This window comes from Diorhabda sublineata, chromosome 10 (genome assembly GCF_026230105.1).
Source record: "Diorhabda sublineata isolate icDioSubl1.1 chromosome 10, icDioSubl1.1, whole genome shotgun sequence".
In the NCBI taxonomy this organism is placed as follows: domain Eukaryota; kingdom Metazoa; phylum Arthropoda; class Insecta; order Coleoptera; family Chrysomelidae; genus Diorhabda; species Diorhabda sublineata.
Window position 1 is genome coordinate 2,752,154 of NC_079483.1, and position 19,524 is coordinate 2,771,677.

Genomic DNA, 19,524 nt, shown 5'->3' on the forward strand with positions numbered 1-19,524 from the left:
TGCTAAACATCAGGAAAAAATCTTTGAAGATACTAAATTATTAGTCATGTAGGTATTTAAAGTTACTAAAAGAAGTCAGTCTAATATTTGTGCGAGTATTAAATTCAATTATGACGCATTTGTCCGAGACTCAAATAATTGACGTTATAACTAAGATTAGTTGTGGTAATAAAATAAGAACTCAATAGGAGGTTTGTCAAAGTTTTAATAATAAATACCCTGGTCAACACGTTTCGCAGTCTACAGCAAAATTAAAAAAAGGTTTCGTGAAATTGGACATGTGAAAAATATTGAAAAACCTGGTAGAAACGTTCAATTTACTCATTAAAAAAATTAGAGGTACTTTTTGAGGAGAATGATGAATGTAAATCATCTGTTTTGAGAGTTTTGCATAAAGATTAAAGTTCAGTTGGTTTAGAAGTTAAATGAAGATGATCCTGACAGAATACAAGAATTTTGTGTATTGATGATGGACAGATTAAACGCAGATTTGAAGTTCATAAACAAAATAGTTTTTTCTGATTAAGCGACGTTTCATTTAAACAGAACAGTTAACAAACAGAAATGTAGATATTGCAACAGATAAAATCCTCACTGGATGTGTGAGACTCTCACTCAATATCCTAAAAACGTGAATGTTTGGGCTTAACAATGAAATTATTGGTCCTTATTTTTTTGAGGAATCCAATTGAGACAGATAGATCTATTTACTACCAACAAGATGGAGCTTCCCAGCATTTTGCACGTACAGTTAGATATTATTTAAACGAGGTTTTTTCCAATAGGTGAATTGGAAGACGTGGAATAATAGAATGGCAGCTTAGATCCCCGATTTGACTCCTCTCAATTACTTCTCATGAGTTCATACAAAATGTTGTACAAGAACTCCAGAATCGCCTCCGGTATTGTCAAGAAGTGAATGGTGGTTATTTTAAACTTTTAATTTGACTGTTAAGTGTATTTAAAATACATTCTAAATATAATGCGACATTATCATTTTCATTCAAGTTTTGTGATGGAGGCATTATCAAAATTTCACATCTTAAAAATTAATTTTCTCAGTTATGATTGCACCAAATTTTGAAAAACTGGGCAGACGACTAAAATGTGTTTTTCACATCGTACTTAATAACCCTAAAATTGAATTTCTTCAAAAATCTAAAGAAATTTGAGTTTAAAATTCGTTTCTTTAAAACGAGCTCTCATGGGAGCCATAGTTAAATTCTTTGATTCCAAATTAAACCAGAATTGCCTCGATATATGAATATATGGATTTGATTGGTAAGAATCAATCAATCTTTTTAATGGTGTCAGTCGTTATAGCGGTTATCGAAAAAAAATAAGAGTTATCAGCTTTAAATTGTTGTATACATATTCAGTAACTGAGCGGAAATTAGGAAAGCATGCGAAATTTAACCACATTTTTTTACAGTTTCTTTTTGATTTCGGCTCATTTCTACACTCACGAACTAAATATATTTCAATGTAACAAACAATTATAATAACCGATGCAGTTATAGACTGGCCAGTATATAAATACACTGCATATACTATATAAGTGTATGTGTAGCAATACCAGACGCTTATTAGCTGTTGTGAAAAAATCAAACCATTATTTTAGTTCATAATTAATCAACTTAATATTTTTAAGCATAAATACATGTGGAATTGAAATTGGTAGACGCGGAAGCCTCGTAAAGACCGTGTTTCTCATTGTTTCGATTACTAATAAAATAAATGTACTTACATTGGTGCTGAGTTGCGAAGTCAACGTGTGCACTTTTTCTTGGGCCTCCGTTAATTCCCTTCTCAGTTTCCTAATTTCGTGAGCTTGTTTTTCCTCAGCCGATGAATACAAACTAGACGCCGTTGAAACCAAGCTGATTGAAGATCCGTGCACTGAAAATAATTAATTCGTAGTAGTATAATAAGTAATAAATATGATTGTAGCGATAATGAAGATCAGAATAAAAAGGAGTACACCAGACTAGGAAAAGAACTACCAGAGAAACACCACAGGAGTTATATATGTATATAGTGATTAAAAAGATGTGAAAAGCGTAGAAGGAAAAACAAACTATGGCGGATGCTGTCAATGTAGCTGCATTGACTTCAGTTAAAGACCCACAAACATCATGAAAAAGAAATTAGATATCACCTTGTTGGCGGATAATAACAAACTGATTGTCAATCCTAAAAACAAAGAACTAATTCTGTTCGTGAGACAATAGAAGATATCTAAGTAACGGGGACCAAAAATAGATGAATGGACAAGAACATTACCTACTAGACGAAGCAAAGTACTTAGGATTGATACTAGATTTCAAAGTTTCAAAACGGAATTCACGCTTTCTACAACTTCATTCTCTGAAAACTATAACTTGTTGTGTTGGTGTAGTGGTAGTGTATACGGTGTACTGAAGGAAGTTGTTGAAATTGTTGAGGACTACAATCAAAGGTAATATATTGGTTGTATACAAAAATCATAAGGTCTATCAAACAAAAAGAATCTCATGAAACTACGAGTACAACAGTAGTGGAAATCACCGGAGCCATGAAAAGTACTGCAAAAGCTTCAATAGAAGCAATCCTAAACCTGGAGCCTATAGAATTGTCCATAGAAAGAGACAGTTATAGTGCTACTAGTGATGGAATTGTTAAAATATGATAATAACACAAGAAGTAAACGTGGTCAAACAGAAGTGAACGCACGATAGTATTAAGCGCAACCATCCAAAAAACAATTTCAAAAATTATAGAAAGAACATCTTTAACTTTGTACTAGATACAAGATATATGAACATATATGAACATATATGTATATGTATATCTTCAGTTATATGTTCATATATCTTGTATCTAGTACAAAGTTAAAGATGTTCTTTCTATAATTTTTGAAATTGTTATATTTTTTTGGATGGTTGCGCTTAATACTATCGTGCGTTCACTACTGTTTGACCACGTTTATATATATATATATATATATATATATATATATATATATATATATGAAACTGGAGGTAGACACATATTAAATTTAAAGCCAACAGATCAACGCAAGATTTGATATTCAGTTTGAGACAAAAACAGACACAGACAATGGAATTAACGTTGGAGCAGTTCATTCAGAGAAAGACTTTGATAGTATAAACAAAAAAAATGTGGGAAATAGAACAGTATTTTACAACAAAAAGTACAAAAACGAAAATCTATGAGTTAGCACAAACCAATGGTAATCTGTAATTGTAAAGCCTAGGTGATAATCAACAGAATGAAGCAGAAAATAATAATATGTAAAATGAAGATACTGAAAAATATACGAGGTGCTTCAAAGCATGTGATTTGAACGCATCAACCGCTTCTTCAGGGGTAGAAAAATGTTTATTTTTGATCTGCGGGAATGAGAAGAAATCGTTGGGTGCCAAAAAAGACTGTTTAGCGGATGCTCCATCAATTCTATTGTATGGTGTACTATTCAAAATTTACGTTGCTCTAATGGAACGGTGGCGACATATCTAGTTATTCCGAGAAAACAGGCGACCATTTGCGACGAAACGTACGTTTACCTAGCGGGCTAATTTTTTCAAAAATAAAAACCTATGGTCCGCTCCCTTAACACATAAGTTAGCGAGCCACCCCCTGAAAAACCGCTTCCCTACGTACGGCAATTATATTTTAACACAACAATAATTGCCGCTTATTTTGCCGTTCAAGAAATCATGGTTGATTTATCCGGACTACATCGGGATCGAGCAAAGTCGGAAAATAGCAGTTTCCCATATAAACTTAGCAAGTCACACCCTGAAAAACCGCTTAATTTATTATTTTAATGGTTAAAATAATTTAAAAAACCGCTTCCCTAGGTACGGCAGTTATATTTGAACCTATTCATAAATTATGTTAATTACCGAAAAAGTCGCGGTATTTGTAACTAAAATACATATTGTTCGCTATCTTAACGCATTAATCAGCGGGATACCCCGTTGAAAAAAGTGCTTCCCAACGTGCGGCTGTGGCATTTCAATGAATCAATAATTATCGCTCAATTTGCAGTACAAAAAAATACCGTTGCATCGCTGTAAATGTTTCGGCGTCAACTTTAAAACGGTAAAACGTAAATTTCCCTTATGAGGGTAGTAAAACATTTGTAATGTTGAACTTTCTCTAGGATGAACACGTGATTACATCAATGTTTTTCAATTCGTGTATAAGTACTGTTCAAGAATTCATCGGTATTATAGATTGAATTTAAAATCGACATTGTCTCATCGTTCATCAAAAATATATGTGAGCAGTTCCACCGAAGTAAATAAGGAGACCCAAAACTGCAAATAAATAAAGTTAGATGATGTAAACGATTCAAATACCTAGGAAGCATAATTTAGGAAGATAAAACAACAAAAGACGATATAAGAAATAAGCAATAAGGAAAAAAAGCTGTACAAATTCATAACTCATTGCTACGGTCAGAAAAAGTTAACCTAAACACAAAAACGACAATATACAAAGTCATAGTGGAACCAATCTTGGCATCTAGCAAAATGCATTCATCTTCAAAGTTATAATGTGGTAAATACACCGTACCACAATAAATACTCAACTTACCATCATCGTTCTTGGGCAAACTGTGCCTCGGAGTACTCGAGTGTGTTGGAGAAAGCGGGAAGGTTCTAGCGCTACCAGGAGCTGGACTGGTAGGTTGAGACCAATGGCTCAAACTACCTATTGGTAGACAATAATACGGTTCAGCTTCGGGTTCAGTATTTCGGTGCATCATGGAGGGATACAGTTTTTCCGATTTTGTAGATCTGAAAGTAACAATTTATAATCAATACCACAACAGCGTTGATCAAAGTACAAGTTAAAATGCGCCTTGCAAACTGTATAGAGTGTACGTTAGCTTAAAAAAATCTAGTTAAAGTTATATACACAGGCTGAACCATATTTTTCTCTATTGTTTTTTCATATCTTTCTACCCTTGTAGCAAGTATGCGTCGATATATATCACAGAAGACATGTTTTCTGAAAACTGGCAAAAATGTACTGCTCCTCAAATAATATATTGAAAGGGAATCTAATTTTCTCCACAACAGATAAGTTGTTGGGTCGAAAACCACTAGTCCAATTCAACCAACCAACCTGATGAACGCATCAGTGGCTTTGAGGTTAAAGTTCACCTGTGACAATATCTTGAGAGGAAGTATCGAAATCATCGGTGTCGTCCACTTGAGAAAGCTTTCACTGTTGAAGTGGGATTCGACAATAGTCATAAGACATGGATGTTCGAGCTGAGAGTCTATCTAGTTTGTGCGTTGAGTATTTTAGGCGCTAGTTGTGTGATTCTTTGAAACATTAATTAAAAATATTGCTCAAGACATCGTATGTGACAATTGTATTATTAGATTATTAGACTTATTTCGATGTTTTTTATTAGTACTCATTTCTATGAAAATAACTAATATAAACATTATAAACATGATATTGGAAGGATCTTCTACCATGAACTGGAGACTGGAGCCTTCTGAGATGTATATGGAGAGTTGTCAGAGACATATTTGTTCACCAATTAAATCTCATGACGATTCAAGAGACTGTTGTGTTTCATGTGGATACTTAATGTTACATTTCTGTGAAGAGATTGTTTGTGTCAAAGTTATAACATAAATCACAAAACATGCCCAATAAGAACGTCAACTTGCTTTGAAAATTTGTAATAAAAATCTGTCGTTACTGTCAATGTCAATTGTCAAGGTAAATAAACATTTGTTTCAATTTCCCAAATGCTTTTTTGATGTGTGTTCTAAATAGTAAGAATTTTGTAAAATTCAATGCTCATTTTCGAATTATTGCTTTTGTGAGAATCACAGTTATGCTATAGAATACGGTAGATATTATGTATTATAAATTTAAATGAACCGCGAAAATAGATTAGTTCTGCAACGTACCATCAAAGGCAATGGCATCGATAATTCGCCATGTTGTTTCCACTGAATCCAACTAAGTTTGCATTTCTTCTTAGGGTATGTTCTGTGAAGTAAACTATAAAGGCATCGTGAAATATGTACAAAGTGGGTTAGAGTGTTCAAAGATAGCTGCACAAATATTTGCATTAAGTAATGCAATAACAGCTTTCCTGTCATAACTGACAAAAATTTTAAGCAAGAGAGCAGACGATTTACGATTTCCTCGTTATCTGGACAGTTTGCTGAAGTTCCTAAAAGTTTTAAGTACGAAATTAGGACGAACCATTTGAGCTATCAGTTTGGTAACAAAAATGCAGATAAAAGTGGACAAAACCAAGCATTTGGATAGCGTTTTTACTTTTCTTTTTTGCCACGACGAAGAAGGCCAAAAAACCAGATAGTAACAGATGATGCAGCATGAGAGATCTACATCTACAACATTTCCGTAAAAGTTTATATAACATGTCAATGAGCCTATGAAATATTTTGCCTATTTCATTAATTAATTATTGTGGCTCAGTAATTAATTTGTCGATATCATTCTTCAGTCGATTAGTTTGAAATAACATTAACTAATTCTCAAAATATTATTTGACAAAAAGGTACTCGAACGATGTAGTACCCACCTATAGTTCCGAAATTACCCCTTGTGACTTTTTTACTTCCTAAATTGAAGTCACATCTCAAAGGAACATATCATGGTGGTATAAACGAGATCAAAGAAGCTGTAACTGGGATTTCAAATGGGTTCACTTCATATAATTACCAAAGATGGTTTTAATAGTGAGTGCAACGCTGGAATCGTTGTGTGAAGATTCTTATTTTTATTGATAAGTTCAGAAAACTTCATTGTCACACCTCATATCTAAACGATTGAGGTCAATAGTAATAATTGCAGAAGCTTCTCTGACTAGATGCATTCTAACTTACAAGAAATATTATTTTATGAATCACAGAAATGTCATATACTTATATGCTTTAGGCGATTTATTCTGGACAACCTGTGTATATATAGTTAAATTATAATGAAATAAATGTCATTTATGGTGTATAGTGTAAAAATAAGCTCGAATACTGTCAGTTACTGTGGTTGTGTGTCTAATGAATCCATAAATTCACTAGTATCTTCATTCGTGTATGGCTGTAAGAAACAATCAAAGCGGACAATACAAACAAGTGCGAAGCTGTTAAATCTGTTTTATGATTTAATATTATGTTCTGACTTCTTGAGATAAATATATTAATTTGTAACGTTTACACTCATCATATTCTCAGTAGAATTAGTTGAGAAACTGTATTTTCCAAATTCTCATTTGAGCTAATTCATAGTTAGTAGAAATAAAAGAATAAGAAATGGTCCTGAACATATTTTAGGATGGTAAAAAAAGTACAGGATGCACTTCATAAAAATGAAGGAGCTAGTATTAGACCAGGAGAAATTGGACATCTGCTCCATTGTTGGATAAAATAATAATGTTAGAAAATCCCTGAAGCTACAAAATATTCCTGAATAGTAGAAGACATTTGAACGACTCAAATATCTAGCCAAATATATTACAAAAAACGGCTTGCACGATTTTTATGAATTTTTGTGCGCAAGGGTTTATGGTAATATTTACATTGTTGTCAGATTTTTCCTTTTTCCGGAAAAATATATATTTTGTGTTTTTAAAAATCCTTAAGAAATACTGATTTTTTATGTAATATTCTCTACACCTAAATGCAATTTAGATGGCTACGATTGAATAAACTCGTTTAATTTGAATATTCTTCAATAATTTATGTGCTAATACAAGTCTTGTAACAAGGTCTAGTGTCAGTAAGTTAGTAAAAAGTTTAACGAAACTGGTGCAGTAAAATATTTATCCAAATCATGAAACAGAAAAACTACAGCAACTGAAAACAAATCGTTAAATGTTTCTGTCATGGATTATTTTAACTTCGGCGGAGATAATGCAAATGTAGCTATAACTTCGAAATTATGACATTTAAGTATAGGAAACATCATATGAAAAGTATTTCTTAAGGATTCCAAAAAGCGAAAAATATACAGGATCATCCTTTTGAAATAATAAAGTTCATTCATCATTTTTACGGGTAAAGGAAAGATCTGACAACAATGTAAATATCACCATAATACAGCCCTTATCACAAGATCCTTGTACATAAAAATATATAAGAATCGTACATCCTTTTCGGAGATAATTGAGGCATTCTGTACATAAAACTCACTCTGTATAAGGTATCCCTGTAGCGCAAGATTTAAATTTGCCGCCAGTAAAGTGTTGACAACCCCCCCCCCCCAAAAGGAATCGAGAACTTACAGTTTAGGGTGGGTGTCCATTATTGAACAATATTAGAAAAATATTAGCGGTCGCAGTTCGAAAATTTCATATAAAATATGGTCGGAATAGTGTGTCAAGTTCGTCAACTGTGAAGAGATTAATTTAAAAAATCCGAAAGATGCCAAACTCACTATTAGTGCAAAAAAGTGTCAGTCTGTATTGGTGGTATTCTTTTGTTTACCTAACCTAACCTAACCTTACAGCATCCTTGTTCTTTGGTTATAGAAATATTTTCGCGTATTGCGCCGATTTACGCCGTGATGTTTTATTTTTAAACTGATATAAAAAAATTGGAGAAAACAATGTCTGAAAGTCAGCAATGTCCTTTGGACGATTGAGCACTGGTAGACAGTGTCAGGAGTTTTCCAAATTTGTGTGACAACAAGGACCCATACAGTAAATTTCTATTGGTTTACCAGTAATTTATAATTATCCTTAATTTACTGCATAAATAAAAAACTACCACCAAGAACGTGTAGTATAATATTAATTTTAATTTAGTTTTAATTTTGCCTTTCATAAACCAAGCTTGAGCCTGATATATAATATTGTTTATTTTATTTTTTGAAGATAGGATGAAATTGCTTAAGGAGCTCAATTTTTTCATACACATTTTAGATCATATACCAAACGACAAGTCAATGATTATAGACAACACTGGCCATCTTTCTTTCCTTTAAAGGATTTACATGATACGGCAGATCAGTTTTGGATAAATTAGTCCACCTAAAATAATTAATTACACTCAGAACAGATTGTTGTGTATTTGTACAGTATGTACAGTATAAAATCTTTAATCAATAGGTATAGTGTTTCAGTGAAATGAGAATCTAATATTAGGGAAAGCGCAGGATATTGCAATTTAGAAAATTGACTTACAAAAAAATTCTATCAACTTCTTCTCCCACGTATACAAGTAACTTGAGAAGTTACTCATTTAATCCATATTTTTATTCAGTTTATAGAAACATAATTGCATGTATAAAAATTCGAACTTTATTGTTTTTGTTTCTTCTAAAGTACACCTATGATAATTAGTACCTACTACCAGTCTCTTATCATAAAATTCAGTAGTAGAATAAATTAAAATTAAGTTAGTTGGCTCAAACTTTAATTTATACCCATTATTATATACTTGTGTGCACAGAAATCGGCCAAATGTAAACTTTTGATTTCAACTATATCTTTTTTCAAATTATTCATCAGATCCAAAATATATATATTATTTGAGAGACAATTTAATATGCTTTGATGTATGAATTCATGAAAACATATCCTATATTCAACACAGTGGAATTAATCCAACATAAGTATTCTTCTTTTTAGCTCATCCAAAAAATGCTATACGGGATTTAGGCCAGGACTATATGCTGGCCACTCCATAACCTGAAAACTCATTCTGAGATGTAATCTTGGCACGATTCTGAAAGTGTGCGGCATTGCATTATCATGCACAAATGTAAATTCGTCTCAAATGAGGTCGACGTAAGGTTCAACATGAATTTCAATATATCTATCCACCATTTAGCCTTTTCTTTCGTGAACATAAACACCTCTACGAATGAACAGGACGATTCGTGCTCCTATAGAAATTGCAACTCAGATCATGCAGGAACCACCTCAATAAGCACTGCGCTTTTTAAGGCAGAAATCTGCCAATTGCTCTTTTGGTTTTAGTTACAGTTTTCTTCTTCGGTCGAGATCAGGTTATTTTCTTGCAGTCTTCGACTTACTGTCCACTGATCACGGAGTTGTGGTTGCACTTGAATAACATTAAGGTAGCAACAGTTCGCTGACCAAGTCCATTTTCGATTTAAACAATAACTTGGGCGGTTTTTTGTGGTGTAGAATGTCACATTGAAGCATATTATATTGTCATACAAACAGCATATTTCTTTTTTTGATCTGATTAATAATTTAAAAAAAATATAGGTCAAGTGTATAGTTTACTGTGGGCCGAGTTCTATGCACACAAGTTTAATAATTTCATTCATATTGAGCTAAACATCAAACTTTTTTGTAACTAATATTTCAAATGTTAACTCTACTCAGAATATAATTAGTTATGCAAGCAACAATATTTACTCAAGCGTCATTTTCACAAAAAGGCCTTTATCCACACTAATACCTTGGAAAAGTCCTTTCTCGGAGATAGCTGTATGTGAGAAACAGTTGTGGTTATAGTATCTAGTTAGTAACATACAAAAAAAATGAATAAAAATAAAAACTTGATGCCAAATAGTGAAGTAAAATAGTAAATTTGTTTAATTTACAACCATCACAACTAATTCAATTATAAACAACCATATTATTGTAATATAAGAACATAATAATAAATATTTAGCTATCATGTTCGTGCAATAAGAGTTTATTAACTTGTCGGTGAGATCAAAACAATTTTATTTTATTTCTAATCACAAAACAGTTTAAAGTTTGACATATTAAGATAATTTCTCATTACAAAATTTGTCTCATACCATTTTTTGTGGCATCAAGTTCTTGTTTGGAATATATATGGTATTTTATTATACAACTAGCGTTTTCCGTCGCGGTTTTGCTCGTGATATGTGCCCGTTCAGTTTTTCATCCAAATCCGATAAGCAGTTTATATATAACACGAAACGTTCAAATAAAGAATAGGTATCTTTGGAGACATAATTGTACAGTAACAACGTGAAAAATGGGTTTGAATTTATTAGATGTCAATCAGCAATCCGAATCTCACAATATATCCAATCCTATTGAATTGGCTATTAACAATTGCGCCATCTATCGAAAATTGGCGTACTCACACATCATTCAGGAATCATCGTGGGCTCATGTACAATAACTTTGCTAAAAATTATCACATGATCAAATACATAGATTACAATTCTATGAAGGACATACAGACAAACATTTATTTTTATATATATAGAAGAAGATAAACAAACTTTTACCAATATTTTTATATAAATTTGTTCAATTTCTTAGACTATTTGATATGTTCTTGATTTCAGGTCTCTTCTGTTTTAAAATTACTTTTTTTAATAATTTTTGATAGACAGATAAGAATTGCCGTTCCGACTTATTTCAGACTTTATCAAAATATTTTTATATATTTTCCTTAATTTCCATACTGTTTTTTTTAAATTCTGGCAACGTCGTTTGAACATGACATCTATGAGGATTACTTTTTTTCTGCCAACCTTATGATAATTGACTTTTTGGCGGTTAATAATTATCGATTATTTCTATGGTTTCTTTGTATATAAATATATATCTGTAATCGCGATATTTGTGTTTTGTAGAACGTAGGTGTTAATGTCGATGGTAGTGAAGCGTTATTTTAAGAAATGGATATGGTCGAATAGCAGTACATCGATATTGGAAATCTTCTAATTCGAGATGAAAGTGCAGAAAGGGATAATGATCATTTGAAAGACGAATTGTCTGTACTGAAACAATGAATTCAGGTAATAATCAATGGGTTATTGTCGAAATTATTTGAAAATAATTGAAATGGATTGAAAATCATTAAACGTAGTATAAAAATAAGAGAAATTTATTGTAAAATAGCCATTGTCATTCCAATTAATTTCATATATTGCCGTGACAGTTGTTGTTACCTCAATAACATTTTTTTGATTGAGATACTGATTCCGTTGCAAGGTCGTGGTGTATTTATGTTTAGAAGAAGAATGGTATTGATACGCCAATTTTCGAGAGATGGCGTAGCTATCATTCTTCTTCGAAACATAAATGCACTTATCAGATACCTTTAATAGCACATGCTCAACAATTTTGCTAAATATCATCACACTGTCACATGCATAGCTCACGATTCTCCTCATTTCGTAGGGACAAACATTCTTTAATAAATTTACTAGCTTTTACCCGCGGCTTTACTCGCATTGAAGCCATTAAATAAGTATCAGTTATCATTACAGTAGAAATGAATCAATGTGTTAATTATATTTTATTACTTGGCAGCGATTATCAATACAATATAAGTTTCAAAAACATAAAACCTACTTTAATGAAATATCAAAAATTTCAAACAGCTGAAACTACAGTTAATAGGATTGGATATTGAGGTGATCATCCGTAATACAGTACTCTGGGTTGGAGTATGCTGGATGGCGTTGAAGAAGCGAAATTGTGAGATTTTTGACAAATAATTTTTTTATCACATGTTTTTCCATTCAACTTTTTACGTTCATTTCTCTTTTTTATCAACGAAAACCACTTAAATTAAATAGTTCTCCTAGAAAATCTGTCACCCAGAAATTTTTTCTTCCTCGGAAATTTTAAATGTATTGGCGAGCATTTAGAGAGTAAACAAATTATGTCCAGTGGTCTCAGAGGGTACTTATTTCTAGGTAGCTTGACGGATGTACTTCTGACTGGTTATATTTTGAACGTTTGACTGTAAATTAAACGAGTGTACCACATAATATTCTTTTACTTAAATTCGCTATTGTGAAATTTACTTGATTTTGATTGGATGTGAGAGTGTATAATTTTGAAAATTTTCAGTTGCACTATGAAAATACTGCATTTTGATTTATCGAGAAAATGTATCATTATGAAACTAATTGTATTGAAAAACATCGTTATAATATGGTATGTATGTAGATATAAAAAACAATAAGACGTCCATATCGGCTTGACACTATTGTATTGATAAATACCATATAATTCGAAAATTAAAAGTGAATTGTGAGGACATCTGTTAGTAAAGGAATACCTTATACTATTGCTTCGACTTAACCTTGATGGTGAATCCCTTAATAATCTTGTATGTGTTAAACTACTTCTGTGACCTGGCAAACTCGTCAAAGATTCCATACTATCCGTCTCTGATAACCTGGGAGCAACTGAATAAGTATTGCTGAAAAAAAAGAGCATAACATGAGTATAAAATATAAAGTTTCGAAGTAATATTATTCTTATGATAAGTTACATGCTTCAACAGCAATTACTCAAACAGATATTATTCCAAGAGACAAAGACGTTCATTTTGACCAGGAGTGATTATTTTCGATGCATATTTCATATTTACTGTTTTCTACTCACAATGTGTAGTTTTATTATCATTGAAGAATAATTGTTCGTTGTTATACGAGAGAAAGACATCATCAGATTTTATCTCCAGGTTATGTGGTTAGTTTTGAAAAAACCTACTATTTTACTTATAGGTAGATCATATCTGCGTTACTAATAAAACATTCAAATAAATAACATACGTCGCATTATATATGACTAACAGATTCTTAAAATTACTTCTTTTTAAAGGCACATTTAAGTTAGTTGTGAAAACAGTAATCGTCAAAAATTGCACTGTCGACACAATTATGCCAACTTATGGAATTTTTCTCCAGTCCTAGGTTTCAACATCTTCAAATAAAAACCTGTTAAACTTGTAGCAAGGGATTAATTAATTATTTAAAAAATCAGATTTGAGGAAAATTATTTATTACTTGAAGTTTTTGATAATTATGAATAAATAATTTTTAAAAATTATAGTCGTGAACGAAATTATTATTTATTGTTCAAAACTTAAAATTTGTTTAATGTTATTATTTTTAATGTTTTATTTATTTAAAAATATTTAATCATTTCTTTTATAAATAATAAAATTTTTTTAGGAGGAATCGAAATTGAAAGTTCATGTGCATGCGTAGACGTATTTTTTTTCTAGGTGCGGATTAGTCGGATAGGTTCGCAGTTGAGTAATGTTGTGTACAGGGTTTCCAATTTAAGGGTTTTCCACCAAGTTTACGGGGAAAATGTGAGAGAGGATGTTTTTAGGGTTGTTATATTTTTAGGGATTTTTAGAACTTCAAGTATATATTTTTTTAATTTCAAATTAAGTAAAATAAAGGTGTAATCGTATAGACACTGGGAAGTTATTTAATGTCAATATGTACGATTAATTTTTTTTTATTGGGGACTTAGGGAGATAACTTTCTGAGAGACGGGAACACCGGTTTTAAAAGTTGAGTGCTTTTGGATGTTTTCTCATAGATAGCATCCGGTCATTAATCAAAAAGGTGGTTTAGAAGACACGAACTCAACTTGATTGCTCAAAAAAGCTGGTAAGTAATGAAAAAAAATAACTAAGATAGGGTTAAGATCTTCAGTAAATACAAAAAAACCACAAGAACTATTACCAAATTTAAGAAGAACTAATTAAAACTAACTTAAATAGTACAAATGGGATAGTAGATGATAAAAAAATATCTCCCAATGCGGAATTATCCCTATCTATTCAGCACTTCTGGTTAATCCATTCTCATTGGTTTCTATGGTGGAACATGTTATGATATTAATGTATTGCCAATGGTCTAATGGTACTGACATAATTCCAGTTTTGGTAATAGATTCGTTCAAGTCAAAATGGTTTTGAGCGCTTTATTAAGAATTTCGACAACTATATTTATAAACCAACTACCCTATTATTGGCAGATAGTAACTACACCTCCGGATCTTAAAAAACCAATAAATGGAGTGAATATGTGGAGCGTTAGTTTTAACTTACCTATGTCTTAACCAAGGAGCATATGGACTGGTGTTTTCTATTGCTTGTGTGTCGGAAAGAGACCCATCACTGGCTTTTGGTCTGACTTGCCGCATAACCAGACCGTAATCTTGGTGCGCTCCACCAGCACCTTTTGGAAGACTTTGTGAACCCATCATAAGACGTTCTCTGACTGACTGACTGAGTTGATTAGCGGTATTACCAGTTAATGAGTAACTCTTGAATTGTGGTGGACTTGCTTCTAAAAGATATACATATAACATATATTATATGTTAAGTAGATACTGAACAAATTTGAAATTTTACGATAAGAAGAGATAACCAAACAAATGCGAAACGAATGCGAAAATTACAATAGCAATAAAAAATAATTTTTTGATCATTTAATTATTTTCTATATCTTTTTACCTATTTGTCATTATAATTTCAACAAAAAGATTGATCGTTCTAGAAATTTTATGAAGAGTTTTGTTAGTGAGTTCTCGAAAGTAGACGGTAGGGTTTTATTCAATTTTATATAGTTGTGATCGTCAAATTTCGATTGTTTTATTGAGCTGTTATTTATTATTCCTATTATCCAAACCAGTCTTCTTTGTAAGACCATCCTTGTTGATCAGTGCTTATGTAGTCTTCTGTTGGAATCTACCTATTCTTTATTATTGATTATTTATAATATAATAACGTCGGAACTAGTCTGTGGTTACAAACCCCTTCTTGCAAATGTGAGCCATCGGGGATGTTAATATCGTTAAAAAGGTCGATTGACATCACGCTCTTCAGAGGAGATGTAATTTTATATTTGTTGAGGCATTAACCAGGAAAGTAGTTGTTTTCTCCTTTGAATACCGGCCGAATATATTTTCGAAATATTAAATTTCGAAATTATTTCAGAGGCGAATAGTAGGAATCGTTTATTTTGATTTATTTTACACATACTTCATTTACCATTGGAATATATATCATCGGCGACTACGCTAGATTTCTACTTGACCAATGGTTCGCAGTTGGAAGTTAGAATGGCGCCGTTAGCGTTCGCTGGGAATTGTTTTCTACATGAACCAAGTAGCGACGCACTTTGACGTTGTTTTCAGTTCGGGTCTCAAGCCCAAACTAGGATTGTTAAGCTACTTTTATGAGACGTAATAACGTCGAAACTAGTCAGTGATTACAAACCCTTCTTTACAACTGCGAGCCATTGGGGATGTTAAGTTCGATTGACATCACGCTCTTCAGAAGAGATGTAATTCAATATTCATCGAGGCATTAGCCAGGAAAGTAGTTGTTTTTTCTTCTGAAGTAAAGTAATTTATTGCCTTTTTATATGGTACAAATCATACTTAAATCCATTATTGCCACATTTTTTTCAGTCACTCAGTGTCCAACTGGCTGCCAAGACTGAAATTGGGTTTCGGCCTGCCTATTTTTCTAAAACTTGGCACAATGAACATTCAAAACAAGTTGATCAAAAGTCTCAAGGGGCACGAAGCGCCAAAATCTACCAACCCTTCGCTGAACTAGCCCTGAAGAGTATATCGGTGCTATAAGAGGAGGGCTTTCGTTCAGTTTTTCCTAAACTTAGCGCAATGATAATTCAAAGAAATCTGTTTAAAAGTGTTAAAAGGCACGAAGCTCCAAAACCACATCCTACTATCGAAAATAACCTGTGAAGTAAATCATATAAGGCAATGCTTAAGTTACTCTGTAATCTACATACATGATACTTCAAGTTAATGAGTGACCACATTAATGAGTACTTTTGATGGGGTTGGGGGTTTGGGGTTTCGTGCCAATTGACACTTTTCATCAGCTTGCTTCAAACTATGAAGTTTCAGGAAAATTTCAGGAAAATTAGACAAAATCCAATGATCACGAGGATTGAGCGAGGTCTTTTGTTTTAAATAAAATACGATTGCTATTTAGAGAATCTTTCCACAAGGTGGAGACTATATTTTGGTGTTTGCGTGCATCGCATCTCAGTCGGCGTCCAGTCATCATTACGTGATATAATTTTTGTTCACAAAAAACTTAAAATCCACGAAAATTTATTAGTAAGTGTGTTAAGTATAGAAAAACAATATAATAATTGAAGTTTTTTATCTGAAAATTGTGTATTTAATTTAAAAACGGACGAAGAGAAAAGGGAACGAATGACTATTTCTGTTGTTTGAAATTCTTCAACCAAAGCTATTTTTATTCAGGATAGGTGCCAAATTTTTTTACAGTTTAAATATGAGTGAAAGGGGATAGGTTTGATATTTCTGAATACCTGAAACAGACATGAAGATGATGATCCATTACTGAATAAAATCGTAACTAGTGACAAAACGTAAGTGAAATACGTCAATTACAAGACAAAATAACAATGCACATAATGGGGCTCCCCCAAACAACTAATTAAATCTTTTCAAACCTTGTCACTAAGGAATTACCAGTTGGAAAAAGTACCATGTATTTTTCATCGATTTCTTGTGGTATCTCAATAAATTGTGCCTTTTCATCATACGATTTAAAATATAATATTCCCAAGTATGAAACAACACGAAAACAAGAAGCTGCCGGCGAGCGTTACCTAATGGCCGAGATTGCTGAGATAGAATTCCAGACAAAAGAGTTTGGTGACTACGTATAAAAGTAAACTTTTAGTTGACCCTTTAGATGTAGATATTTCGTTACTTTCTGAATAGATCTTGTATGAATTTATAAACTAAAGGCAATCTCATTACTGTTCAATACAAACCAATAAGGATTTTCGTTTTGCTACTACTACTTACTGTGAGATTGTTGGAGATCACTCGAACAAGTTTGAGTTCCCCCAGAAACTTTAACTTTCGTTCTGGGAACGGCGGACACAGATGCTGTTTTTCCCGCAGACTGATTTTGGATTACTGGAAAGAGAATGAAAGTTTTTAACCGTAGAATTATTTTAAGATTGGTTTAGTAAGAATTTCGAATTCCCCATTGAATAATAAAAGGATTTGAAGAAGACAAGTTTTCTTAGGAAACGTTTTTTATGTTACAAACAATGAAAGAAGTTATATATATATATATATATATATATATATATTTATATATTGTCAAAAAAACCTAAAATACCAAGAGTGAGTATTAACCTTTTTGCCTAGACCGTTCTAGTGAACACAGCAGTTAACTGATGACTCTTTCATGTTTTATTACCTTGCGAGTGTAATAATGAATGTTTTCCTTTGTTTGTATTATAATATCTTACCTTATCTTATCGTACCTTCGTACCTTACCGATTGGCATTACAGCTCGGTGTAGCCTTAACTTCCTCGACAATTCACCTCAAAACTGGTTAGTTCTTCGTCAACGTTCATACGCAGATTATATTGCAATAAATCAGAAATATAATCATAAATAAAGATTGATAGAACTTTTGAAAGATATAGAAAGAAAATGTGTATAGTTCGTTCCAGTCATTAATGAATCTAATTGAAACTGTATTCGTGAAGGAGTCGGTATCAGAAAATTATTGGAGAGAAAATTCTATAATAGATGGTAAAATTTTCAAAGGTGTCATTATAAACAACCGAGCCCAAACAAGCACTAGCAAAAACAAAGAATACAAAGTGAGCTTATTTTGGAAGCCCGAAGCTCATGAAAAACAGACTAATAACTAGAAAAAGTTAAAAATATACAGGACTCTATCAAGACCAAACTTATGGAAGTGAATGTTGGGTGATGGCTCAAAAAAAACCAAGAAATATTAAGAATATATGAGAGAAAAATTATCAGAAGAGTATAGGGAGGAATTGGAATGAACTAAACCGACTGGAGAACCGAAATAATAGAGAAATCAATGAAATACTGGACAATAAAAACTATGTCCGGTTCATTGAAGCCCAGAGGTTGAGATGGTTCAAAGAATAAAGATCAAATGAATGCCTAAGAGAATTATGAATTCCAATATATGTAGCAGCAGAAAAAGAGATAGACCCCGTATCAAACGGATAAATCAAGTTCACGAAGACTTACAAATAATGAGTGTGAGACGATGGGTAACGTTGGTGAAAACATAGTTATTAGTGTTTTTTATACACTTCGCTAAAAAAGTTTCGCACCACTCTTATAAATGGAAACATTGCTCACAAAATCTTGATTGATTTGTTCCTTATCAGTTTTTGTCTGGTACAGATTGAGAGTACACAGTTTGTGTTTCATTGAGCATTTCTAAATAGATATTGACTCTTGATGAACGTGTATGTAAATTACCTCAAACAGATATTTTCTAATTAACATAAAAAAACTGTAGCATTTAACATTTATATGAATCTTTTTTTAACATGAATGGACAATTCTTTTTGACGAACATATAAAAATGTATCCCTATACCTTGCACAGGTTGTCCATTGGTACTTCCATTAGCAGTACCGTTCACTCCAGTACCATTACGTTTAAAATATCCGAAGCTTTGCGGCACTCCTCTAGCACCCTTTCCAGTTTTTTCCTTTCCGCTACTGCTTCCATGCGGACTTGCTCTTCTTTCTCTTCTGCTTTGCGTAGGACTTCCCGGCGCAGGTGCAGGTGGAGGTGGTGGTGAGCCCACACCTAAAGAATAAACAATATGAGTGTAATTTGAAAAAAAAGAATTTCTAATACAATTTTTTTTATTGGAAAATACTCGGTGTCTTCATCTACGTATATTTTGAGAAAGTAGTGTTACATATAAATTTTT

The 19,524-nt window shown here is 32.4% G+C and overlaps 1 protein-coding gene across 1 annotated transcript in view; it reads right to left on the minus strand.

Moving 5' to 3' along the window:
- LOC130449291 (protein sickie) overlaps window positions 1-19,524 on the minus strand; it is a 564,400-nt gene that overhangs the window by 126,978 nt on the left and 417,898 nt on the right. Inside the window, exons 8-13 of the mRNA XM_056787013.1 lie at window positions 19,182-19,397; window positions 17,603-17,716; window positions 14,832-15,072; window positions 13,038-13,181; window positions 4,606-4,808; window positions 1,748-1,899 (exon numbers count right to left, since the gene is read on the minus strand). Coding sequence (XP_056642991.1) covers window positions 1,748-1,899; window positions 4,606-4,808; window positions 13,038-13,181; window positions 14,832-15,072; window positions 17,603-17,716; window positions 19,182-19,397 — 1,070 coding nt within the window. The remainder of the gene's footprint in view (window positions 1-1,747; window positions 1,900-4,605; window positions 4,809-13,037; window positions 13,182-14,831; window positions 15,073-17,602; window positions 17,717-19,181; window positions 19,398-19,524) is intronic.